The following is a 26,221-nucleotide window of genomic DNA, read 5'->3' as shown; positions in this document are numbered from 1 at the left end:
TTTAATTTGTCATTAAAATTGCCATATAAAAATATAGATAAAAAGTTGTTTTTAAGAACGCAAACACTTTAAGCTTAGTAATGATCTCATGGTAAAATCCCAAACTGGAAGGGTATATAACATTCGTCTTCGCGAAGTAAGCTTCCTTTCTAGTTTGTTTTTTCCCTTTAGCCAGAAGCCGTTTGCAGGTAATGACCATCATCCTAGACGGTTAATGCGAGCAACTTGTTCCGCCAGCAGATAACACGAGTTCCTAAAGTGTTCAGCTCCGGAACAATGTGAAAAGTTTCGCGGCAAATTAAATGAAAAGTTAATATTGGCAAGCGAGTTCGATAAACAATAGCGAGGACGCAGTCAACAAGTTGGGGACCAAACTAATGCGATTATTGCACACTGCTTAATGTCTCTGGGAAATGGCCAGCACTTTGTGATAATAAAGTGGCTTAATGAAGGGATTACTCCTGGTTTTGGGGGGTTTTTAATTTAAAAGTTCTAAATTTCTATTTAAAAAAGGAAAAGGAATACATAAATTTCAAACTATTAGCCACGCTCACAGTTATTTTTTATTACTAGAAAGATAAATTAGTTTTTGAAAGCACTTTTTATTATTTAGAAAAAGTTTTTATTGCCTTTTTTGTATTAAAAACTTTATTCAAGGTTTGTAGCACCAACTTTTAAATAGATAAAAAAAACTTTAAGTCACGTATACACCCATTGCAAGATTCAAACTTTAAAATATTTTTTCTTAGCTCACAAAAGAGAGATTAAGTTTTAAAAGATTTATGATGCTTAATCTTAATTCCCCGTTTCTTCTTCAAACACTAATTAAAACCTCTTTGAACTGAGCACTTCCATAACTGGCATTCTCTGTTCCTAAAATGTAAATTAGTGGAGATTTTCTCAGTGACAGGACAGTGTGGTGCATTGTTGAACAGATGCTGTGAATTTATGCTCACAGACTTGCTATTCTGAGCGCTGCTTTTGGCCACCGCAAGACCGCAAACAAACTGTCAACGATTCCCACCGCAGATATCCGGAGCACGGTTAGATGGGCATCCAAGCAGCGCCTTTAAGCCGGATTTAGCTGCAGAGGAATTTCCACAAAAAAGCATTTTAATATGCTCTTGGACTAAAATTGATGTTTTGCGCCCCAAAATACGCATTTTAGCCATATAGCTAGGCTTAAGGATTTATGCGTTCACATAATTAAAACCAAAGGCCTAAAGGTGAAAGATAATAAATTGGTATTTAGAGTGTGAAAGCATAGATATTAGCATAATATCCTATTCATTTTTAATTAATGTGCTGCGATTCCGAATTCCCTAGAGATTTGAAAACAATAAATGTATGGCAGGAAATTGAAATTGTGGCCTGTGAAATTAAATACAGACAAAGCAAAAGTGGGGAGTTTCTTTCAATAATTAAATTTATATGTAACACTATATATAAACTTATTTGTTATTTAATTAAATTTTGGTCTGGAATTTATTTCTTTAATTTATTTAAATAATATATTTTGTTATGTAAACGAGGGGGTGTTACTTTCTTAATTTATGTAGTTAACCCTCCCACAAAGAAAGGTGTTCCTGGGAGATTAAAATCACGCTTTGGGCCTCCTAGTTTATTTAGAAAATCTTGTGAACTAGATTGCGTTTGTGCGTGGCAGCAGCTGGAGGTTAATTTATTTTTTTAAGTGCTCCCTTTTTAACCGCAGTTGCTTTTCCTCTATGCCGTACATCAGGCACAAGTCCTTCGTTAAACCCAGGGCTTTTCTTTCGTATTTTTAGCGCCACCCTCGCTAGGGAAAGGCAACTGCAAAACGCTCCTTGTACAGCAATTTTGTTTACATTTCCCTTGCTTTCTTTCACTTTTTTCTTTATTTTTTCCGCTGGCGTATTTAACTCACAATGACTTGTGACAGGGCGGCGGACAGGGGGTCACATGGGGGCTTCATGGTGGTGACATCCTGTCTCATTTCAGCCGCGGGGAATCCCCCATCCCCAGCAGAATGCAGCGGTGTTTTGCCGCAGTGCGACTCCCGCAGCGGCCATTTCTCATGTATGTACATACGTGCGAGGCAGGGAAGAGAATGAAGGCGGTTCTGTGGGTGTTTCTATTTTATGCTATTAATTTGACAGTTTCAGCTGCACGCTGACAACTGGCTTTTCCCTCGACACCAAGCACGGCATTTAATGGCCGCAAATTAATTGTTGTATTCCTTGCATCTCATCCCCAGATAATTGACCCTACGAGGACAAATAAAAACCGAATAAAAACAGAAATGGATTCAGCAGCCGCAGCCGCCGCCGCCAAGCGCGTTCAGATCGAGAAGGCCCACAATTTCATGAGGCAATACCGTGATCCCGAGTCCAGGGAGCTTAAGAAGCTGTCGGCTAACCAGTTTATGGATGTCTGGGCCCATTACGACAAGGATGGTGAGTGATTAAGTGGGAGCTGGTAATTATAGGTAATATTCTTTGGAAAAATCACCCACACAAAAGGAAGTGTTTATAAAAGTTTAAAATGAAGTGGAATATTTAGTATTTAAAATAATACTAGTGTCCTTAAATGGGAAACGGCTTTTGGCTTACAGAAAATATTCATAGCCTACTTTTTGGCGACCGTCCAAGGAGGACACTCAAGGGACAAACTACGAGTCACTTTGTGGCTATAATACTTATTCGAAAACATTTAAATTTGGCACCAAATTAGCCTTTAGCCTTTAGCCTTCTACCCTTTAAATAGTTTATTATATATACTTGATTATAATATTATTACTAAAATAATAAGGTAACATTTTCTTTATTCACCCAAGGCAATGGCTACATTGAGGGCACCGAGCTGGATGGCTTTCTGCGAGAGTTCGTGTCGAGCGCCAATGCCACAGACATTAGTCCGGAGGTAAGACCATTATCCATATATATGACCCACTGCATCCTTAATCTTAACGCTCTCAACTCCCCCAAAAGGCTGTCACGGACACCATGCTCGAGGAGCTCAAGTCCTGCTTCATGGAGGCCTATGACGACAATCAGGATGGTAAAATCGATATCAGAGAGGTGGGTATTATATACCGATGTGTGGCATTAGCCCCCTGAGATGGCTGTACAGGCCCCAGAAATTGACCGCACATTCAAACACAAATTTCGGTTTGATGGCTACTCCGGGGCCCCCATGTCGTATGCGCAATGTTGTCTGTATGGCTTTTGTATTCGAAATGATATTTCCTTGAGACGGCGACGCCATCGACTCAGTCTCCTTTTGCCTTTTTTCAAATTGGTTTTTAAATGTCTCAGGCCCCCAGTCCGGGGCCTCAATAAATTATTTGGCGCTTTCCCCGAGAGAGAAAAATAAACTTTTCCGACAAGGTTTCGGCTGCCCGAGAAAAAGTTTACCCTCGCTCCTTCCACATTAAATGAGTTTTTAATTGAAGTTGGACCGACAAACAGCAGTACCAGCAGCGGCCTGGACTATTGAAAGGAGATTTCTCTGTTCCGTTTTTGAATGGCAGAAAGTAGAAATAATAATAAAGCCCACTTGGTGGGCGGCTTCTCACAATGGACTTTTGATAAATGAGCACACACCAAAAAAAAAAAAAAAAGAAACTTCGTGGCGGCAAAGTGAAAAGTTCAAGTTGAACTGCTGATTACGGTTGCCTTGCGTACAAACATTCATAATTTATATACAAGACATCACTCATACGCCACGTTGAGCCATCGATTGAACTGACTTTGGGGTTGAATTTCGCTATTTACCTGATAATCAGCCCCAACTGGTGGTGCCTGATGGCTTGTCAACATGGGATTGGCCGGAGGATAAACTTTAATTGCAATTGTGCATTAATTACCAGATGCAAATTCACCAAAGAGCGAATTAAAAAGTTTCCCTGCCCCACCACTATTTGCTGATTACATTAGGGTGCAGCAAGAGTAAATTGGGGGAAAAGGAGCCTCGATTCGACACTTAAATTATGCCGCAAAGTTTTAACGAATGGCTGAGACAAAACTTTTCCAGCTTTTCCCCTAATGAAAGTGCAGCGGTGTAGCAACGGCAGGCAAGGCCGCAAACAAGATTTCCTTGGCTTTCACGCAATGCATTTTCACAAGTTTTAAGCAGAAAAACAGGACACTGTACGCGGAACACAGGACCCTTGTACACGCCTATTTATAAACTTATTTCATTGTCAAGTCACGCATTAAAACAAAAGGTATTTTTTTCTGCCACCTTTCGACAACTATTTCTTGCAGCTGGCTCAACTTTTGCCCATGGAGGAGAATTTCCTTTTGCTCTTCCGCTTCGATAATCCACTGGAGTCGAGCGTTGAATTCATGAAGGTAGGTGTGACAATCAGGAATTTTATGGCTGAATTCCCCAATTAATTTGCAATCCCTTTTGCTCACTTGAAATTAAATTAGATCTGGCGTGAATACGACACTGACAACTCGGGTTACATTGAGGCGGATGAGCTGAAGAATTTCTTGCGCGATTTGCTCAAAGAGGCCAAAAAAATCAATGATGTGTCCGAGGATAAGCTCATTGAGTACACCGATACCATGGTATGTTTAATAATATTATATATACTTACTAAAACAAATCAAAGAATTCGATTCATTATTTTGAATAATTTAAAAGCTCAGAAGAAAACTAAGGATCCCCTTCAATTAAATCAAATCAAAATCCTCTGAGATCTTCCAAGAAAACCAGCAAATTCTGATGCCTTCTTGGCATGTGTTAAAGCCAAATCCTCAATCAATAATCAAGTCCTGATTATTTGCCATTCGACACACAATAGTTTAAATTATTCAATTCCTCTGTTTACCTATCCGATAATGTATGCCCAACCACTCGTTGACTTCTCGCTTTCCAGCTCCAAGTATTCGATGCCAACAAGGACGGACGTTTGCAGCTGTCGGAAATGGCCAAGTAAGTGTCCTTGAGAGGCCCAGGCTCGTCTGAAAGCAGCAAGCTAACTTATTTATTGCAGATTGCTTCCGGTTAAAGAGAACTTCCTTTGCCGTCAGGTGTTTAAGGTAAGTGCCAAGCGATATGACAACGACTTCCAGCCAAGCCAAAAAGCATCGTTCAATCGAGGAAATTGCCGCGACCAGATAGTATCAAATAATATCGTGTACTTGGCGAAGCGCTTAAAAAACTGAAAAGAGAATTTGTACTTGTAGTTTAAGAACAGACTCGGCTTGCCATTGACAACAAAACACGTTTAGCACCTAGGTTAGCCTTGATTTTTTGTTTGTCACTCTAGCTGCAGCCTGGACTTCCTAAACTAACTTAGCTTTTGCCACTAACTCAATCAAGCAATGCATTTCTATTTATTTTGTTTATTTTCTTTGTACATTTTTGTTATTTTTAGCAATGTCTGTGCCGACTTGGGAGAAGTAACCTAAAGTATGAAATGTAGGGATTTAAAAGTTGAAAAGAAATCAAGTTTTGATTTAATCAACAATTAGGTGCAAGCTGATTTTATATACAACAACTTTATATTTTTAAATCTTAACCATTTTGAGCTAAAGGACATTACACTGCATCCCAAAGAATCTTTAGAATCAAATTGCCTTTTAAAGAATCCTTTCACTTCTCAGCATCCTTTAAATCTAAGCAGCTAAATCTTTTCGGTATTTTTCTTGTATCCCTCCCTAAATGTTTTCTTATGCCACAATTTACTTTGAATAGAATCCTCAACTTTCACCGCTTTCTCCACTCGGAACTGCTGTGTACTGTCTGAGAGCTTTTTATTTTCGCTTGACAGAAGGTCTGAAAATACAGCATTTCTAAAGTACAATGCCACTATTTATTTCCACTCTTGACTTTTCTCCTAGATTTTCACAACAAATTCCGGCACTGAGAGAGTGCAACATTGGAATTGAAAAGTTGTGGCCATAAAAAAAATATATTACCAAGCAAAGTATAAACGGATTTCGACTTTTCTCCCCCAGTCTCAAGCCAATTCTCACTGAGTCACAACAAATAAAGACGTGGCCAAAAGCTGGAAGTAGCTGTTCCGCCGAAAAAGCAAAATATTGTCTGCAATCGTAAAAATAAACGAGGCGAAAGCGACAAAGCTCAGCTGAAATGTCCAGGTGCTATCACTTTCACTCACTTTTAGAACTTTTTTTGCGAGAATAAAATGCGTACTAGCTATTGACTTCAATTTTCAAAAACAGACAGTTTTCGATTCTTGATACAGGAGAAATAACATGAAACACCGATAGGTTTCATTGAAAGGTCCTGATAAGTGACCAAAAAGTGACGCTTAATCTGTTCAAGAAAGATTAACTAAATATTGAGACAACTTTCAATAATTTCTACTATATCCCATTTCTTTAAATTAATTTCAATCACCTTTTGTTTCTCCCCGTGTAGCTAATTTGATGTGATTCGAATTGGGTTATAAAAAAAAAAATGAAAGAAAGGAAATACCAAAACAGCAACCACTGCATAAGCAGAAGGTGGAAAGTCCCCAAATGGCTGGCCATTAAATACTTTAATATTAGTTTTTGCCTCAGACAGATCCGATCCCCCTCGGCAATTAGCAAAAAGAAAAGCCATGTGGTGTCCGGGAAAAACAAACTTTTTGGGCCGCTTGGAGAACATCTGCTTTTCCTTCAACAGCGGAGACAGGAGGACATTTAAAATTCCCTGCAAATTTCAGCGAACTCATTTCGACTTGGCCAAAATGCTGATGATGCCAAATGCGGTTAAATGAATGAAGCTCTATCGCTTGGCCGGGGAGCTGTCGTTGCATTTGGACCAGCCTCCCAGGCTGCCACCGAGTGTCACGTAACTTGCCACAGGCCAAAACTTAACTCTATATACAATTCGAGTGTGTCTTGCGCTCTCGCATTTTAAGCGTGTTCAGCAATGGTATTTTTTTGGCAAGACATCGTCTCCGCCCAAACCAAAACAACAAGAAATTCTTTTATTTACTCTGAGCCCCAGCTGCTGACAAAATTCTCTCTAGAAAAGAAAGAAAACTTTGGTCAATTTATGCAGGCCTGAGATTGATATAAATTGTGCAGCATTAAAGTTTAAATCTAGGGGGAAAAAAAAGGTTTGATTCAAATATATACAAGGGGAGCTTGAAATATGGTCATTATCCTACAATGAATTTAAAGGTAAAAAGTGAAAAACAAGCAAGAGCTTTTTATATTTAAATTTGTAGTAAATTGTTTCCCTAATATTATACCTTTACCGATATTTATACCTGTTCTTCTGGGGCTTAAACACTAGCTTTGAAACATCTCAAATTAGGTTTCTCCTTGAAATTTATAGTTGCTATACAAATCTCTATGGTATTGCAAATAAATATAAACAAACCTATTTCTGCCTGTTCTTAAGCACTTTTTTATAAGAATTTCTTTAACCGAAGTTCGACTGTACTCGCACAGTATATAATATGTACAACGTATTAGGGAAACGAATGAAATAAATGTAGCTCCTTTTGGCTTTGAAAACTCCCAAAATTTGCTGAGCCCCTTGGTAAGGGGCTGACCAAATTTTGCGAATCGCGTTTCGCACGCCTCCAGGCGAACTCTTTTGCCTCATGTTCGTCCTTGTGTTTGGATTTCCTTTTTGCTGTTTGCCACATGAAGCACACCACATTCCACAACCACAGCACCACAGCTACATCCACACACCCAGCTAGACCCCCAAATGTGTACCCTAGATGTGGGACAGCAAAAGAAAAACCACCTTCATTCTTGGCAATCAAGTGGGTTAGATCCACAGCAAACTGGGTCGGATGGAGGGGGTAATGTTGCTGCTGCTGCTGCTGCTGCTGCTGCTGCTCCTGCTGCTGCCATTGAGAGCTCTTATTGTTATTTGCTGCAAATGTACGTGCTCCAGTCGCATTGACGCTCATTGCTCATTGGCAGCGCTTGTAGTCGGTTGTCGGTTGCCGGAAAATTCGATGGCAATTCGATGGTGTTTTCGGGGAAAGAAAAGCCTTTGCACATTGCAACGAACAGTGGTGAAGAAAATCAAAAGTGTTGCATTCAAGCCGCGCTCACTTTGTGTCGACTTTGGGTACCAATTGCAATTGGATTTCCATAGCACTAAATCACTTTGATGGCCGTTTTCGTTTTCACTCCCACGTTCGGAGTTGGGTGCTAAGCTAAATGGAAATTCGACAGATGTGCCCACTCACCACAAATAACACCTTTTTGGTTGCTTAATTACACTGTTTTCCCGGTAATTATTGTATTGGCTTTGTATATTTCACTGCTCAACTGAATTTAGAGCACCTGAAAAGCCACACAAGTGGGGGAGTCACTTTAACCAGTCATATATTTAAATCTATAAAAGTACACACATAAAAATCTTTACTTTAAATCAATCATTAGCTTAGATTTTTGTATCTGTATAATATATAGATATTTATTCATGCTAATTTTATTGCCTAAATCAAAAATTTTGAAATATCATAACTAGGCCAAAAATGCATTCATTTTAAATCGGATAACTTTTCTCTGCTAGTTTTTATAGAGTTAACAAATCTGCATTTAAAGTTTTAAAATTTTAGAAATTTAAAAATGTTGTAATTTTTTGAAAATTTTCTTATAAAATGTTGAAAATTAAAAAAAAATGACTAGAAAGATTTGGCTGTTTATGCTGCTTTTTACCCTGCAAGGGTATTATAATATGGCAAACGTTTTCTCCAAATTGTGGGCCAGTTTTGAAACTATCGTAAACTCAATACTCGTGAAGTATTAATAATTGGGTTGGAGTATATGTTTATAGATATCCTAAATAAAAATTTCTGTATAACAATATAAAAATTAAGTAATGGGATCCATGGCAACAAGGGAAGAAATTTGAATGTAAACGCAGAGCTAACTCAGCTGATTCAAAACCTTGACCTGATCCATCCTCAAGCATCTATGGATATGCAGGATATAATTGTCATGTTTAAGTGAGCTTGTTCCTAGTTATCCACATGCATGGGTCAAGTGATATTATTGGGATCGAACAGCAATCATTATCAGTATCACTTTAGATGTAAACACTGGGAGGGCCACGGACAGACTGAGGCCAGCGATACGGCAGTGCCTGTATTTATACTCTCCGAGTAAAGAGGTGATCAGAGAGAGTGAGAGCGCGAGATAAATAGATATCTCTAGAGATAGGCCGAGAGAACTAGAGAATTACGCAGAAAACGAAGAGAGGGAAAGAGAGAATCAGAGAGGAAGTTATTCGCTGTCATAACATTATATTACAATAACGAAAGCTAAGCTAAGACGGACGCACAGAGGCGTTTCAAGTGCATACAAAATTCCAAAAAAATGTCTCAATTATGGAAATGTATTAAACTAATAGAATGCTACTCATTTTTTAAGTATACAAACTACCAACTAAAAACCCTAACTTATACAAACTCAAATTCCCTGAAGACAGCAGCATCTCTGTTTTGCTTTCAAATGAGATATTTTGTAATAAATTTGTAGCATTTTTGGTAGCCGACACATGAGCAATGTTGAGATGTGGCCATGTGCACTCAGTGGGGGCATCCGACAGCCAAACGTCCCGGCCATCCGTCCAGGCAGCCAAGCGCAAAAAGGGAGAAGCAGCCGCAGCAATGCACAGCGAACAATGCTCGTTCAGGGCTTGCATGCCGCACATTTGCTCATTGTTACAGCTCGCAGCACAAGCGACATTTTATTTGGGTTTTATTGATGCGCAGGAGGATGCGGAGAAGTCGGTCAGGAGTCATGCATAACAATGTAGCCAGCGATGGATTTTAATCGAAAACTCCCAGGATTGCCGTCCGTGATGTCCCTCTCAGTTCCAAGCCAGTAAGCCCTAATGCGGCAAGAGGAACAGCACCTGACCACCGCCGATATGCGTTCATATATATGTATATATCCTTATGCCGCGTAAGTCGGCCGTTATGAAGTGCCGTAAAAAGCAGGCAGCCGAAGCTCAGGCAGCCATAAAATAGGCGTTTCCAGCACATTTACCCAAGGTGCAGTTATTACTTTTATATAATTTCTTAGTACCGCAGAGTGGAGCCGAGCGGATCGGATAGGAGCAGAGCAGAGGAGAGCCGGCCATAAAAGCCGAGGCATGCATCAGCATTTTGATAACCGCAGGGGGACGAAGGCGTCAGTGGAGGCTAAGATATATGCAGTATTTTGCAAGGTGCTTTTAGCCAGCACCTGCAGGACACCCATTTTACCCGTGAACTCTGACTGGAACTTCTGTCTCCGGGCGTCCAATTATGTGGCACACTGTATAGCTGGCTGGTGGCCAAAAGTGGCAGAAAGCGTTATGCTAATGCACATCACGTATTCGCCGCATGCACCGCAACGAGCAGTGACATAATGTGCTGCAACAGCAACAGGAACGAGTTGGGGCAGCAAAAGTTGAATGGGAATGGGAATGGGAATATATGATAGGTGTAGTCATGGACATTTAGGAATATACATAAATAAATGGTTCAACTGGGGGAAGTCTTCTCTGAATGAAATATTGAATAGAAATTGATTGGAACTGGACATGGAATTATAATCCATAAAGCGAGTATAAAGATCTTTTAATAATTACTTAATTAATATAATATTATATAATCTAAGGAAAAAAGATCAAGTACTTAAATTATTTATAGAACCAATATATTTCTTTTAGAGTTCCAACATACCCTCTCTTTCCACTTTAATTACCCTGCAGAGAATAGGTTTTCAATGTCCCCACAATTTTATGTGTCGCAAAATAAACAAAAACAGGATACAGCGTGAGGCTAAGTGAAAACGTGACCCTCCCTCGGCACAAATGAATTCTTTAGTTGTATTTTCTTATTAGTTCTTTAAAAAATAAAACAACTTGCAATTAGTTAACAATTTTAGCGCGATTAAGTAACAAAGCTAAGAAAAAACTGCAAGCTGCGAGAATCTTTTGCTCTCTAATTGGTAATGCGTATGACTAGTTCCAGTTCAACTAAGCGTATACTTAATATTTCTCACCTTTTGTTTTCGCTGCATCCAGATCTTAGATCTCCTAGCTTACTAAACAACAATAACTAAAACTTAGCTTTAAACCAATATCTATTAATAAGCGAGTCAAGGCTGGTTAATTAAATGGAATTCCCAAGAACTTTCCACTGATTTACCCGCTTTGATATAGCCATTAAATAAAACTGTTTATTTTTCTAACTTTCTATTTATATCTTTTTCGTTTCCCCCTCCGCCAACTACTCCTCTCTATGCCTAACCAACTCTACATCTGTATCTATATAACAAAATACTATATATCTTTGCATATTCTTCCTATAATCTTGTGCATTTTTATTTCAAAATCAACAACATAACGATAATCAAACAACAAATAACAAATCAAATTAAATTATACTGTGCACGTCGTGTAAAACATTTTGGGCTGCCCACCAATAACTTCCGACTTATCTCACAACCAAATGCAATTCGAAAATCAACTTTGAAATAACCAAACAATTGCCGCAAATCAAAAATATTTGCCATATGCTGTATATACAAAAAAAAAATGCATATAAACATACATGCAACAAACAATCTGCAAACAAATTGCACTGCCAAACAATGAAAACAAACAAAACAAAAATATTTCGAAAACAATACACAAACTACTTACATTCCTGCAAAAACCAAAAAACCAATGAACTAATATAACTAACATAAAAAATATATATGTATAAAAACCACACACTAAAAGGAGGGCATTGATGTAAGTATTTATTTTCCACCCAATCACCATATATAAAAAACCGAGAAACAAAGCAAATTGCCTCTCAGAAAATTCAATCATTGGGGAAAAATAAAAAATAATAGACACTGGTGGCCCATTAAAACTCTCAATAAAATTCTATCATTTCGTACGTTGAGTAATTCTTGTTTAAACAATCATTTTTTTATTGAACACTCGAAGAATTTCTATCGATTATGGTTTTTTGTAGAGAGCATGCTTTCCCTTCCTTTTCAGACAACAAAAAAATAGACACAAAAACCACTTAAGTGCTTTGAATTGGCTTGGAATAGTCTTCTTGTTTATAGACACAAAAATATGCATGAATATAGCATGGAATTTTACTTTAAATTGATTTTATTGCAAAATGCAGTGTGAATGGAACAGGTACAAATATATGTTATTTATGCGAATGAAATATGTTCAGTTTTCCTGAGCTATAAAAACAATCATTATAGCTCAAATTATTAATGACCTAGCTTCTATTCTAAATATTAAGTGTAGAAAGTAGTTTAGTTTTGGGTTTTTTTTAATTCTAAAACACAAAACTAAAACTTTTAACTTGTATCTTATCCGTAATTAATAAAAGCTTACTGCTTATTAGCGATAAGGGACCCAACTTTCGGGCCGTAAAAGTTTGAGTAATTTGCAATCTACACATTTCTAGGGTCCTTCGCCTAGGAGGACCTTTTCGGCCACAGGGCAATTTTTGCCAAGGGGAATGATAAAAGCTACGAGCTACTAATTAGACTTTTGATGGCATTGGTCCACACACCCCACACTTTCCCACTTAACACATCCCTTTGCCCAAGTCCTGGCCCGAGTACGTGAACAGCTTTGGCCTTAACGATGTGAGGTTCACACAAATTACACGTTGATGTGGAATCCACCTCCTGCTCCTTGGGAACCTTTTGCATAATTTAGTCATTGAGTGAGCAGGAAGGAATGTGTGCTGTGCTGCAGGAGGATGAATACACATATATTTTGCGGCACTGCCATATGGATAATGGCAGCCGCAGGCTGGCACGCAGCTCGCCGCACCGACATTTCAAAGTGTTGAAGTGTAAAATAATTACTTCATTTTATCAATGTGTTTGGGGGGACAAGGCAGCAGCATCACGTTCGAGGCGCAATACTTAAGTCGTAAGTAAGTGCCATTTGACAAAGAGCGAAAAAAAGCATTCAAAAAATACCATCACATGTGGAAAATTCAATTTAAAGAGCTTTTCGCGTTCAAATTTTTTATAATGCCCGGTTAAATATATATTTGTGGAGGCTTGAGGCGTAAAAAGGGTTCCCACTTAATGGGTTTCTAATCCCGTTAAGAACGCACTAAAGAATGCCCTAAATGCGTTTTCATGGCGCCAGCAAAACAAATGTTATCAGGACTTTTCCAAGGATAAAGGATAAACAAAAACTTCACTTCCACCTAGCAGCTTTTCGCTTTTACCCTACAGGCAGTGCAGGAAAATGTGTTCTTGCAGCAGGAAGATTAGCTTAGTAAAGGAAAAAAAATATATTATATATTCATATATATAAATCGATTGAGTTATTGGTTAGAGAAAAAAACATATACACCAAGGATAATTCTAATTTCCGTTCTTTATTAATCATAAAATATCAGATATTAAAGAATATAATTCCACTTTTATAATAATATTTCCTTCTTATGCCAGTATGCCAATTTTCCCTCAGTGTAGTTGTTGAAAACTTTGAACTTGAGGCGCCACCTTGGGTCATGCTGCATAACCTCCAAAGCAAAAAAAAAAAAAACAAAAATTACAAGCTTGTGCTTGTGTGTGCATGGTTTTGGGGGGCTTACATACAGGGTAAAATAATGCGAGCAATTCGCTGCTGGGTGCAAATGGAATCGATAAATTTTGTTTTTTCTTCAACGAAAAAAAAACGTATCCCAAGAGAGCGGGGTGGCGAAATGCCAAAGACAAATCTGCCGTACCTGGGCCATAATTCATATTAATTAGCGGATGTCAAAGGCATAACACACACCCGCATAATTGGCAGTGTGTTTCTTTCAGCTTAATTAGCCTTTAAGTATACTTCGTAAGCATAACAAATGACTGTGAAAATGGAATGCCTTTTTTGTTTCCTGCCTCATAAACATATACTAATTCCCCTCCAGTGGCATGGATATTCATTCTGAAGCAAGATTTGTCGTTTACCTTAATTTCCACGAAAGAAAAGCATGCTTTTATTACCATTTACCAGCATTTTGCATGATGTCACGCGTTAAAGGGCGCTTTGTATTTAACCAAAAAACCAATCAGAAATCGCACTTAAACAGACACGCCACAATTAAGTAGTTTAAATCTACGATAGTTAATAGGGGACAAGGATTGCGCCATTCCAAAGGGATCATGTTAAATAGTTGCCGGATAATCCTAGCACCTGAAAAGTATGCTATGAATTATGCCGCAACTGTGAGCTGTATAAAACTTATGTTTACATGTTGATAAAAGATTGGGCATACTTTAAATGAATATATATTTTAATCTAAAAATATAGAAGAGAAATCGAACTTAAGATTAAATTTTAGTCTTTAAGGATGTAAGATCTTTAAAATTGATTTATTTCTAAATAGTTTTAAATACTTTTAAAGTATGCTCAGTCTTAATTTTGATAAAAAATACTTATAAATAAACCTATCTGTTAAAGATGTATTTGGATATTATTAATATAAGATAAGGATTTAGTTACTAATTATTAAAATCTTTTCCCAGGGTGCCACAAAGTTGACCAAAGAAGATATAGAAAAGGTCTTCTCGCTCTACGATCGGGTAAGTACAAAAAACTATTTTTAATATTTAAATAATACAAACATGTATATTTCGAATTACTAACCAACACCATTAACACATTAATATTTCCGCAGGACAACAGTGGAACAATTGAGAACGAGGAGCTCAAAGGCTTCCTCAAAGATCTCTTGGAGTTGGTCAAGAAGGTGGGTCCTTAGCTTAAAAAAAAACATATTATATGTTTCTTACTATTTACTAATAACTACCTATTAGGACGACTACGATGCCCAGGATTTGGCTGCCTTCGAGGAGACCATTATGCGAGGCGTGGGCACCGACAAGCATGGCAAGATTTCCCGCAAGGAGCTGACCATGATTCTGCTGACACTGGCCAAAATGTCACCAGACGAAGAGGAGTAAGCCGGGTGGCTCTTGCAAGAATATATCCCAATCAGAGAGATTTTAGGCGACTCTATTTTTGTCAAGCAAAAAGAAAAAAGAAACACAAAACTAGAAAAGCGAGGTAAATCCAGAAGCGAGGCCATAGTGGGCATCGAGGCAATTGTTTACTTTAGAACTGCATCCAAATAGGGCAGCAATGATGAAAATTTTGGCTTTGGGACAGGATCCTGGGGGAGAGCCATAGATCCTGCCCGAAGCAAAATGAAGCTATTGGTAAAAATAAATATATAAAATAAATGTTTCAATCTTAAATAAATGTTTATCGTACGTTAAGCCTGTTGAGAGTATATATTTCCCCCAAGTCAAACCAAAACAAAACACAAAACTACTATGAAAAGCAAAAGCGGAGATTTATCCAATCAAACAAACAATTTGCAACACTGAATCGAGCCACTTAAAGTAAACAATTAAGAAATGATAACATCAAGATCAGTACATCGATTTTATATTATTATATTACGAGTATATATATATATGTATTTATATTTTCTATGTGTATTTGCATAAAGTACTTTATTTAATTACCAATTAAAATACTTGAAATAAAAGTAGCTATATTTAAGGACACGAAAGAGTCGGTCGTCAAGCGTTATTTGCGATTATATAAGTATAAAATACGCAGTATAAACATAAACATATATGTACTATGTGGCTACAATCTGTAGATAATTGTTGTTAATAATTGTGAAAGTATCTTTTAACTCGGCCAATGTAACGCGTATCCCTTGCCAAGCCCCAATTTCCAACCAATTCTGGGCGGGGTAACCACATATATACATTCTATATGTAAACCCCACATGCCGCCAACATCAATCAATCAATCAAGGGCCACATGCAGCAACAGCCTGAAGGGAGGACGCCACTAATGCATCGCCCACCTGAATGTGACACCGTCATGCAGGGGAGGAAGGGACATGCCGCTGGAGGACGAGCACGACACTCGTCCTTGTCACCGCTTCGAGTGACGAGAATGGAAATGGAAGAGATTAAGAGGCGCAGATTCCGAGCAGCAGGCAAACATTTCCATTTAAGTTACCTGCTTAGGCCAATAATCGCAAACTAAATTTAAGCGAAAACTTCAAGTTAACCTACGAAGCCACGAACTATCTAATGTTTTTTCAAGGTGCTATAGCTATATATATAAACTTATACCACTTGGTTCAACCCTCCTCTCCCTGTTTTACCCTACTTTTCAAGGCTATTACTCCATATATTTTCCAACCCGATCTAATAATATTAAGCTTTAAAGCCAAGACAAGGAAATTGGTACAACCTTTAAACGGAATTCGCCCAGGGGTTCATTTTTAAAATTTCAATATGAAATAGGTTAAGCAGATCCGAATGGCACAACTCGTCCTATGGCTTTGACTAATACTAAATTGGAGAAATACATATTTCAAACAGTTTTAAAAATGAAACCCGGCTAGTTACCCGGATATGCAACAAAATGCCAACTTAACTTATACATTAACTAATTACGATACAACTCTATATGGTACTTATGCTAATCCTAAGATATTGTTCAGAAACCACATGCATGTAAAGCTTCGAAACGGACTTTCTCTATATACAAACAAATATCGAATATCTATCTATATGGATACATGTCTAAATACTATGAGAATACAACAGAAATGTTTTAATAATAAATAAATACAATCTATGCAAACATTAAGGGGTCAGCACTCCTATAGCGAGAAGTGTTTCAATTTTCGTACTCCAACTGGCATTCGTATAGGCGGTTACGTTTGTCTTGAAGGTCCAGGAGATCGTTCAATTCCTTCAGCAATTCGCTGGCAGACAACACATTCTCGGTCAACCTAGGAGACAGAGACGAGAAGTCCACCGAGGGTTCATCCAGTTCCATTTCTAGGTCGACGAGAGTGTTGACCTTGTCCATGAATTGTTTGATGCGCTGGCAGTAGCTTAAAGGGATACATATTTGGAATTATATAACTGAAAGGGAATAGTGGCAGCATCCACTCACCACTCGGCCAATTCATTTTTGTGGCTAACAATTAAGCGCCAGGCAATGCAGTTTTCCAAGTGCCACGAACGATTGGATATCCTTAGGGATTCTGTTTTGGGAGCTATCCACTCTATGATCTCCGCATATTGACTGGGCGGTAGTTTCACTTCTTCTAAGCCCCAGCTATGCCAGATATCTCGCTGCTCTTCGTCCTCCACTAAATTGCCTTCACTGTTGACCTCCAAGGCATTCAACTGCAACGACTCAAGGCGCTGCTGGCTGGCCTGGGAGGCCCTAACAGTTGGCTTTCTTCCGAAATGTCTCTTCAAGAAGGCTGTCGCCTGCTTGAAATAATCTTTTTCTGATGGTTCACTTATCAGGCTGAGATTCATCAGTCCACCACGAATGGTAAACCAGGAGGGGTTCGTGCAGAAAGAGCGAGCGGTGTTATCTTCATAGGTAATATGGGTCTCGCTGAGGGATTTTCAATTTCAATTTAATTTGGATCATTTTTACAATAATAAAATCTACATATTTTCTGAGCGACAATTACAATTTTATTGACGTCAAAGCTTTACCGAGACGGAGTATAAAAGAGGGATCGCATAAAAAACGCTTCAAAGCTCTGGGACATCCTCTACTCACCCGCTGCCGATGCTGACCACCAATTTGGTAATAGACCTGCAGCAGGTCGTGACAATTTTCGTGCTAGACATACGGGCAATTTGATAGAAATGATCGAGAAACTGACAAAAACAGTGACAAAAATCAAATAGCGACGCAACTCTCGGGGACTACTGAGTGTGTAGTGTGACTCCAGGGTGTTATGGGGCCCTCTGCAGGTCCCGGATGGCCTTCACATCCAGCCTCTCCTGATAGGCCAATCTCTGTAGTATCGTGGGGTGAGTGTGATGCCACATGGCATAGCATCTGTCGTACATCGGGAAGCTCATGTGATCCGCATAGATCTTGACAAGAGCCATCCTCAGCTGTATGGAGTAACCCATGCGGTGGGCAAAGCGATCGGCAGCGTACTCAAAGCGCCGTAGATTCCACAGCATCAGCACATTGGCCAGAGTGAGATACGGAGTGAGGGCGAATCTCAGGACAATGATGAAGCCCACTATTATGGGACAGAGTCCGGGCTTAAAGCCCACCGCCATGTACAACTGGGGGCAATGGAAGAACAGCCCGAAGAGGATCATGGTAATAAGGAAATGCACCTTCATGATGATCGTGGCCTTGTAGAAGTGGCCGTGCTTCCAGTGACCCAGCTCGTGGCACACCACGCCTGCCACCTGGGTGTTGGTCAGCCCTCGACCAACCTCATAGGGTGCCAATTCACTTGGGTCCTTTCCTTTGTTCAGCAGCAGGGTGTCAAAGATCACGATTCTCTTTAGACAGCAGCTCCCGTAGAAGTAGGCATTGCTGTACTGCATGGACCTGGTCCTGATGATGAACACCCGTTTCATAGGGAAACCAACCCAGTCGCAAACGCGCTTCACCTCCTCGTAAAGTGGTGTACCCCCCGGCAGGACCACTTGTCTCCCAATGCACGGAATACAGCAGTAGGGAAGAAAGAAGACCAGCAGCAGGGTGAACACTGCCCAGAAGAGCCAGAACCACAGGAAGAAAAAGTATCCAATTAACTTGACGCCAAACACAATGGCCGCCGTCACAGGGAGGAGAATGAGCTGGCTTAGGACAATGGCCAGAATACCCACTAATATATATAGGTACCATGGAAATCTGCCCGCTAGGCCATAGCGAAGTTCTAGAAGACACTTGTCGTAGATGAGCACCGGCAGGAACCGCAGGCAGATGTAGATGGTCAGGTAGAAGACGAAGAGCAGGCTCACCCAGATCTCCAAGGCTGTGATTGGTTTCAGCGTCATGGCGGCCAGGCCCCAGAGGAATGGATAGAAACCCAGGCACAGCTCGAGGAGTGTGATGATCAAATCAATAAAGTGCTTCCAGATCAGCAGCTCCGTTTTGTGCAGCTCGTAGATGCGGGCCCGGTAATATATCTCCGGGGGAATGATGCCCCGCAGCTCCTCCGGCACCATGATCGAATTCATGCACACCAGTTGCTGCAATCAGAGAGAGAGAGATGGATTCCAACGATCAGTCCATTGAGAGCGTCCATACAGCTTACCTGTCTCTTGGTAATAATCATCTCCCAGACGCGGTCAACCACCACGATCAGACACAGGATGATAAGTATTATCACAGGGTTTACCTTCGGCCAAGTGTCGTAGAATGCCATCAAAACTGAGCATGTTCCCCCTCAAACAAGACGAGCAGTCAGTAGTATTCAAAAAATATTCATATCTTTTATAGGCGATACAGATACTTTTCGGTCAGAGCCTACCATGTTCGAAAAGGGAGAGAAGGGAACCAAACAATTCACTAACTTCGGAGACTACTCAGCCGATCCAGTCGCTCCAGCATGGTGGGATGGGTGTGATGCCACTGGGAGTAACAGTGGTCCGATACGGGGAATGCCAGGTTATCCGCATAAAGCTTGAGCAGCGCCAGACGCAAATCCGCGCCATATCCCATCCGGAAGGCATACTTATCCGCTTGGTACTCAAAGCCGCGGGTCATGCTCAACATACCGAAATTGATCAGAGTCATGTAGGGCGTCAGCACGAAACCGAAGATGATTAGGAATCCCACGATGACGGGCTGCAGGCCGGGTTCGAATCCCACCGCCTGGTAAATGGGTCCGTGAGGAAAGAGAAGGGCGAACAAGAATATGGTGACTGCCAAGTGCACCTGGAACGTTATAAGGGCCTTATAAAAGTGACCGTTCTTCCAATGTCCTAGTTCATGAGCCACCACAGCTGTAACCTGGGCGTCCGTCAGCCCCTTGCCTACATCCAGAGGCTCCAGATTGGATATATCTCTTTGACCTTTGTTCAGTAAAAGGGTATCGAAGATAACGATCCTCTTGAGGCAACAGCTGCCGTAGAAGAAGGCATTGCTACCGGCATTCGGATCATGAACACGGATGATGTGAACCTGGCGCATAGGAAAGCCGGCCCGACTTGTTAGCCCCTCCAGTGCCGATCGCAGGGCTCCACTTTCCAGGGGCACACGCCTGCCCATGAATGGGTCGATGAAAATCGGTATCAGGAGAATTAACGCGACTGTAATGACTACCATTTGGATATACAGAGCCAACGGGGCGATAGGACCCAGACCGATAAACGTGAAGACCAGCACCACCACCATTATAATGGTGACAATCAGTCCCAGGATCAGTTCGAATATGAATTGGCAGACTCTTATGAGGAACGGTGGTTTTGCCCTCTGCTGCAATTTTCTAATACACATCTTCTCGTATAACATGGCCGGAAGGCTCTTTAGCCAGAGGTAAAAACTCAGCATGACTACAAAGATCACGGAAACGCAGGCCTCGTGCTTCATCCATTCGCCCAGGGCACACTTTGCAGCCAGCCCCCACAGCCATGCGTAGAACCCAAAGTAAAGCTCAATCACACCCAACAGGACCACAGCAACCAGTGCGTTGACAATCGTGAGCCAGGCCTTGTGGATCTTATAGACACGCATCCTGTCATAAAGCTCCTGCGGCAGGAACGGTTGGATTACGTCTGGAACTTCATCCACTTTGTAGGCTACATGAATCTGCGACAAAAAGAGGGAGAGATGGTAAGAGAGCTGGCATGCGGATCGGCTTACCTCGCGCAGCAACAGATATACGGCCCAGAAATTGTCCAGCACCAGGACAGCTATGAGAAGATAGAGCAATATTAAGGGATCATCCCAGAAATATGCAGACATTTTCGGTTCCTCTGCCTATCGCTTAACACAAAATACATACTTTTTTGATAATTTAGAAAGACAACCAGAACCTAACAAGATTCTGATTGATGGATTCCTAACTACCTGTTAATATGTTTTGAAAACATTGATTTCCTTAAACTAAAACCGAGTTGGCAACCGAATGTTGATGTCGAAGCCATTGTTAGACACTTATTCTCTCGGAAGACTGGACAGACATTAAAATATTTTGTTTTTATTGAGAGTTAAGTCCCCCGACTTTATTTTTTAAGTAAAATAAAAGGGAACATTGTAAACTTTGGTCTCGATGGTGATGTAAGCGTTCCTAATTCAATTTCTTGCTTTCGTCAAGCTCTTTCAGACGATTCAGCCGCTGCAGCAGAGTGGGATGCGAGTGGTTCCAGGTGGAATACAGCCAGTCATAGACGGGAAAGCCCAAGTTGTCCACGTTCAGCTTGATGAGTGCCTGGCCCAGCTGCTCTGCGAAGCCCAGCTTGAAGGCAAACTCATCGGCCTGATATTCGAACCGACGGGACAAGATCGTCAGGGCAAAGCTCATGATTGCATTGTAGGGGGCAAGAACGTAGGTGAAAACAACCAGCAAGCCCACCAAAATGGGCCGAGTACCGGGAGCGAATCCCACCGCCACGTAAAACGGTGGATACTTGAAGACATTCCCGAAGACAAGGAACATCAGGAACAAGTGGATCTGCATGATAATGATGTTTTTGGTCACATGACCAAGTTTCCAGTGGCCCAGTTCGTGTCCCAAAACAGCCAGAACCTCCTCGTCCGTGCAGCCCTTGCCCTTCTCATCATCGGAGAGCTCAGAGTCATCAGCTTTGCCCTTGTTGAGTAGCAGAGTGTCGAAGAGCACGATCCTCTTGGAGTTCCACAGTCCGTAGAAGTAGGCGTTGCTGTGCGATGAGCGTTTCGATCCCTCCACCACAAAGAGCTTCGTGAGCGGGAACTTGAGCGAGGCGGCCAGATCTTCAATAGACTGCCTCAAGGGGCCCTTCTCCAGCGGCGTATACTTGTCAAACAGGGGAGCAATGAAAATCGGATACACAGTGAGAAGGACAAGCGAAATGATGCCGGTGAAGATCCACAGCCAGATGAAGAAGTTGTCGCCACCGCGCTGTACAATAAAAATGATGGCAGCCGTGATGGGAATCATCAGTACCTGGGTGACAAGGAAGCCCTTCAGCTGATCCCATGCAAAAAAGCGCGCCGTCTGCTTGTTGAAGCCGTGTGTCTCCTCCAGTACAAAGGTCTTGTAGATCTTGAACGGAAGCCCCTTAAACGTGCTCAACACGTTCGAGATCAGTACGAAAACGCAGCTTACAATGATCTCGTTGCTGGAATCCCAATTTAAATGCTCCACCACCTCCACCGACAGCTGCCAGATCAAGGCAATCAGTCCAATGTACAGTTCCATGCAAAACAGGCCCACGTCCATGACCGCCGCCTTGAAGATCCCAAAGTTCTCCTGATCCAAACCATATTTGCGAGCCTTGTGGAACGTCTCCTCGCCCATGTGTGACGTCAGCTCCGCCGGCACCTTCAGTGCAGTGCGATAGACTTTCACCTGGCGGCAGAGAGGGAGAGTAGAAAGAGGGGGAACATGAATACTATTAAATTAAATGCCAATTAACTTTTACGAACTCTAAATTTATCATTTCGCTCTGATAAAAAGTGCTCGCCACTTAGGTATCTCCGTCCCGCTCCTACATTGCCGGCACACGACGCAGACAGTTGTCAAAACCCACCTGACGCAGCGATATGTAGATCTCCAGCGCATTCTCGATTACGACCAAAGCCAAAATGCTAAACAGCACCGTTTCTGCGTCAAACTCAGGCATATTTCTGCGTTATTTCATTAAAACTAATAAAATGAAAATTTTACTATGACGGATGCTAGAGATGTTACTTTTGCTGCTGACTATCGGTATTGCGCCATATCAAAAATAAATCGTTCTATCGATATCAATGTTTTTAAAAAGGGTCATACTAATTATTTAAGTTCAAAATAAAAATGTTACTTTTAAGGAGATTTTACAGTAGTTCTCAGCGTATTGCCCACATTGCAAAGTCCCACAAGCCAGGTGACTCTTTAAGCTTGCAGGTAGGCGCCACAACTCAATAGATTCCGATTGGTTTTCTAAATGGATGGGAATTGTTATCACTCAAGGGATGGATCCAGAACGTGCGCCGGCTGAAGAACAACACATTTCTGGATATAAGCGATGGATCCACAAGCAGCAGGTTCCAGGTGGTGGTGCCGCGAACTCCAGAGAACCAGCATCTGGCACCGGGCAGCGTCATCTCGGCGGCTGGTCAAATTCAAGTGGCTCCAAATGGAAGCTTCGAGTTGCACGCCGATCGTGTGGAACTGTTGGGTAACTATGAATGAAGTTTGTGAAGAAAAACAAGTCTGTAAATGATTATGGTCCTCAGCCGACGGACACCTGCAGGAGGGCTATCCCTTCAGCCCCAAACAGAAGCATCCTCCGGAGTACGTCCGCGAGCACCTACATCTTCGATCTCGCGTCGGTTACATCGCCGCCCAGTTGAGGGTCAGGCACAAGGCCCAGAAAGCCATCCATGACTACATGGATGAATTGGAATTCGTGCAGATCAACACCCCGCTGCTGACCACCAACGATTGCGAAGGAGCGGGCGAGGTTTTTCGTGTTCAGCCCGACTCTGCAGCTCTGCTCAAGCAGATGGAAAGGCCAAATGTGCCGACGGAGCAGAGTTACTTCGATGACAAGGTCTTCCTTAGCGTCTCTGGTCAGCTGCACCTGGAGGCCATGTCGTATGGCCTGGGAAACACATACACCTTTGCACCTGCCTTTCGAGCGGAGAACTCCAAATCTCCATTGCATTTAGCCGAATTCTATATGTTTGAAGCGGAGCTAGCCCATATGGAGGAGTTAGAAAAACTGTCGCTGTTCATTGAACAGATGATTAAGTCGATAACGAATAGATTACTGGAGACAAGCTCAGAGGATCTCAATTTCTGTCAGCGCAATGCCGACTCTCCCGCCGATCTCGCTTGGCTGCAAGTTCCATGGATAATAATGAGCTATGACGAAGCCCTTAAAGTCCTGCAGGACAATAAAGATAGCCTAAAGACCCCCATTAGCCTGACTGATGGGTTCTCCAAGGACCAAGAACTATTTCTCGTCTCGCACTGTGCTGCTCCCGTTTTCGTCGTGGATTGGCCCAAGCAGCAGAAGCCCTTTTATATGAAAGTCTCCCGTTCGAATCCCAATTTAGTGCACGCCTTGGATCTCCTAATGCCGTCAGTTGGCGAACTTTGTGGCGGAAGCCTACGCGAAAGTGATGCCGAGATGTTGAGATCGCATCCACAGCTGCCAAAGAACCTATCCTGGTATGTGGACCTGCGAAAGTACGGAGGAATTCCCACCGGAGGCTTTGGCCTGGGCTTCGAGCGTTATCTGCAGCTGGTAACTGGGATTAAGAACATCCGAGACGTTATACCCTTTCCCAGATATCCGCACAGCTGCAAGATGTAAGTTGTTAAAGGTTTCAAAATAATCGCTTTTGTTATTACAAAAATAATAAATTTGTAATAAAATGTGTGTTTCTTTAGAGCAGTGAAACTTATACAGTGCTTGTATAAGTCTTATATGGGACTTCGCCGACCACTACTCAAGAGGATGCCTAGTCTTGTCTATTTTTATGAAATCTGAAGTAGGATTTTAGATATTTTTTTCTTTTCTACGAACTATGGCCAAACTAAATGAGAAACCTTTACAGCTGACCGAGCATGGGCTTTCGGCCGGGCCAAGCCTCCTTGGCGTATTTCTTTTTCTGTGGACACAAGGCATCGCCTTCGCCACTGGAGTCGTGCGGATCCTCCACATAGCGCCTCACTGAAAAGAACAAGATATTAGCTAAATCACAGCAAGAATTTCATTCTTAAGCGTCTTACCATTTGCATTGGCCACCGCCAACTTCTGGGCCAACGAGGAGGTCGGCTCCAGAGCCTCTTCGAAGACAGGGAGCACCTCGGGCGCAGGATTTGGCAGCAACAGACCCAACTTGGAGCCAATGCTCAACGGTGAAATGGGCTCCAGTTCACCCTTTCCATGCGCCTCAGCCGGTATGCCTTGATATAGCGAATTGGTAGGCGAGTGAGGAACCGCATGGGGTGGGGGCATTTCTCTGTGTTGCTGGTGCTTCATATCCGCCAGACTCTGCTGGAACAACTGGTGCACGTGAGCGGCGTTGGCATTCGCCAGGCTGCTGCCCGAGTGGATACCCATGTGGTTGACATCGAAGCGAGCGCGTTTGGCCGGCACCACAGTCGTCTGCACAAGATTCCTGAAACGTCCCACATTGGGATCCACATCCTCCGGATTTATAATGATTTCCTCGTCGTTGAATGTGACATTTCGGCTGCGACGACCCTGTTTGAGGGCGTTTTGCTTACGCATATTGGTGTCGTCGTCAATTCCCAGCATTGAGATGCGCCGGTTGTGAGCCGTATTGTACTCCGTAAGATTCTAAGGTGATTGAGTTTTTTGTTAGTTGAAAAAGCTACTATTTTACTAGTAATGTTCCACTGACAAATTCAACTTACATCCAGTTCGGTTTGACTTTCGGGCAGGCCCAATAGAGCGCCGTCGCTGGTCTCGCTAAGAGGTAGGTCCTCCATAATGTTGCTATGGTGCCCTGAGGGCCGCTCCCTGAGTATATAGTTCCTGGTGGAGGCTCCAAAGTGGAAGGTGCTGTTTATTTGCAGCTGTGTGGGTTTGTGAGCTTCAAGTCGCAACGTGCCAATGAAGGTCCCATGAGCTGGAATAAAACAATGGTTTATCATTTAAGATTTAACTCCTGTGGCCACTGCATACTGGATCCAAGATCTACGAGGTAGGCTATATTTAGGTGCTTGTGGTAAACGAAGGCCGCATGGACGCGGGAGCAGGAGGCGTGGTCTATGCAGAAGTCGTTCATCTGGCTGTTCCGTCCAAAAAGATAGCATCTTTTCTCATCCACCATCAGTTTCTGGACTAGTTTCTCATCCTTCAGCACATCCAAATGCAGACCAGTAGGCGGTTTGCCGGCCCTAAAAAAGAGCAAACATTGCTGAGTGTGTACTCGAAAAATTTTGCGTTCTGGTAAACCTACCAACTGGGTATGTCGTAGCTGTTCGCCATGCCTTAAATTGCGCTTAAACGGCGCCTAGAAAATATTAAAACTAAATTTGTTTATTTTAATGCAAATCTTAGTTCCAGTGTGTACACAGCTAAAAATTAACCAGGGGTGGCACTGTCATGCCGCGGGGTTGTAACTTTGCTAAATATTATTAATTTTCCAATTTTTTATTTGATACATTTTTTATAAAATAAGTTAAATAAAAACATAAATTGCAAATAGAAGGTAATTGCAATTGTTTATTAAATATTATAAATTAAGACTTCTGAATACCCTTAATTTTTTAAATATACTTTTTCTCTACTCTATGGTC

General features: G+C 41.6%; 7 protein-coding genes across 9 annotated transcripts; 2 read left to right on the top strand and 5 right to left on the bottom strand.

Moving 5' to 3' along the window:
• Nucleotides 1-2,240: 2,240 nt before the first annotated feature.
• Nucleotides 2,241-16,614, top strand: Cbp53E (Calbindin 53E). 2 transcript variants are annotated; one of them, XM_086828849.1, is made up of 11 exons: nt 2,241-2,435; nt 2,816-2,901; nt 2,970-3,059; nt 4,248-4,334; nt 4,416-4,556; nt 4,868-4,923; nt 4,985-5,030; nt 11,698-11,709; nt 14,466-14,522; nt 14,618-14,689; nt 14,757-16,614. In XM_086828849.1, the coding sequence occupies exons 1-11, from the start codon at nt 2,282-2,284 to the stop codon at nt 14,901-14,903; spliced, it is 948 nt and encodes a 315-aa protein (XP_086684975.1). In that variant the 5' UTR covers nt 2,241-2,281; the 3' UTR covers nt 14,904-16,614. The 2 variants fall into 2 exon arrangements, with proteins under 2 accessions (XP_086684975.1, XP_020806290.2); XM_020950631.2 differs by lacking the exon at nt 11,698-11,709.
• On the bottom strand, nt 16,559-17,695 carry LOC110182552 (ste24c prenyl protease type I). 2 transcript variants are annotated; one of them, XM_086828850.1, is made up of 3 exons: nt 17,560-17,695; nt 16,933-17,388; nt 16,559-16,870 (listed from the first exon to the last, which is right to left on the bottom strand). In XM_086828850.1, the coding sequence occupies exons 1-3, from the start codon at nt 17,628-17,630 to the stop codon at nt 16,651-16,653; spliced, it is 747 nt and encodes a 248-aa protein (XP_086684976.1). In that variant the 5' UTR covers nt 17,631-17,695; the 3' UTR covers nt 16,559-16,650. The 2 variants fall into 2 exon arrangements, with proteins under 2 accessions (XP_086684976.1, XP_020806265.2); XM_020950606.2 differs by having other exon boundaries at nt 17,468-17,585.
• On the bottom strand, nt 17,449-19,211 carry ste24c (ste24c prenyl protease type I). Its single transcript, XM_086828845.1, has 2 exons — nt 19,070-19,211; nt 17,449-19,004 (listed from the first exon to the last, which is right to left on the bottom strand). The coding sequence occupies exons 1-2, from the start codon at nt 19,178-19,180 to the stop codon at nt 17,739-17,741; spliced, it is 1,377 nt and encodes a 458-aa protein (XP_086684971.1). The 5' UTR covers nt 19,181-19,211; the 3' UTR covers nt 17,449-17,738.
• An 11-nt stretch (nt 19,212-19,222) lies between these two features.
• Nucleotides 19,223-20,901, bottom strand: ste24b (ste24b prenyl protease type I). The gene is made up of 2 exons (XM_020950622.2): nt 20,620-20,901; nt 19,223-20,565 (listed from the first exon to the last, which is right to left on the bottom strand). The coding sequence occupies exons 1-2, from the start codon at nt 20,719-20,721 to the stop codon at nt 19,324-19,326; spliced, it is 1,344 nt and encodes a 447-aa protein (XP_020806281.1). The 5' UTR covers nt 20,722-20,901; the 3' UTR covers nt 19,223-19,323.
• A 47-nt stretch (nt 20,902-20,948) lies between these two features.
• On the bottom strand, nt 20,949-22,700 carry ste24a (prenyl protease type I). Its single transcript, XM_020950614.2, has 2 exons — nt 22,491-22,700; nt 20,949-22,309 (listed from the first exon to the last, which is right to left on the bottom strand). The coding sequence occupies exons 1-2, from the start codon at nt 22,581-22,583 to the stop codon at nt 21,047-21,049; spliced, it is 1,356 nt and encodes a 451-aa protein (XP_020806273.1). The 5' UTR covers nt 22,584-22,700; the 3' UTR covers nt 20,949-21,046.
• Nucleotides 22,671-24,325, top strand: AsnRS-m (asparagine--tRNA ligase, mitochondrial). The gene is made up of 3 exons (XM_020962445.2): nt 22,671-22,846; nt 22,913-23,120; nt 23,179-24,325. The coding sequence occupies exons 1-3, from the start codon at nt 22,757-22,759 to the stop codon at nt 24,261-24,263; spliced, it is 1,383 nt and encodes a 460-aa protein (XP_020818104.1). The 5' UTR covers nt 22,671-22,756; the 3' UTR covers nt 24,264-24,325.
• Nucleotides 24,268-26,028, bottom strand: NiPp1 (nuclear inhibitor of protein phosphatase 1). The gene is made up of 5 exons (XM_020962457.2): nt 25,882-26,028; nt 25,605-25,819; nt 25,334-25,548; nt 24,683-25,256; nt 24,268-24,623 (listed from the first exon to the last, which is right to left on the bottom strand). The coding sequence occupies exons 1-5, from the start codon at nt 25,908-25,910 to the stop codon at nt 24,502-24,504; spliced, it is 1,155 nt and encodes a 384-aa protein (XP_020818116.1). The 5' UTR covers nt 25,911-26,028; the 3' UTR covers nt 24,268-24,501.
• Between the last annotated feature and the right edge of the window lie 193 nt (nt 26,029-26,221).

The sequence above is a fragment of the Drosophila serrata genome, unplaced genomic scaffold (assembly GCF_035046125.1).
Source record: "Drosophila serrata isolate PLE 108 unplaced genomic scaffold, ASM3504612v1 contig_184, whole genome shotgun sequence".
Classification (NCBI taxonomy): Eukaryota; Metazoa; Arthropoda; class Insecta; order Diptera; family Drosophilidae; genus Drosophila; species Drosophila serrata.
This window is presented reverse-complemented; position numbering and strand designations above follow the sequence as displayed.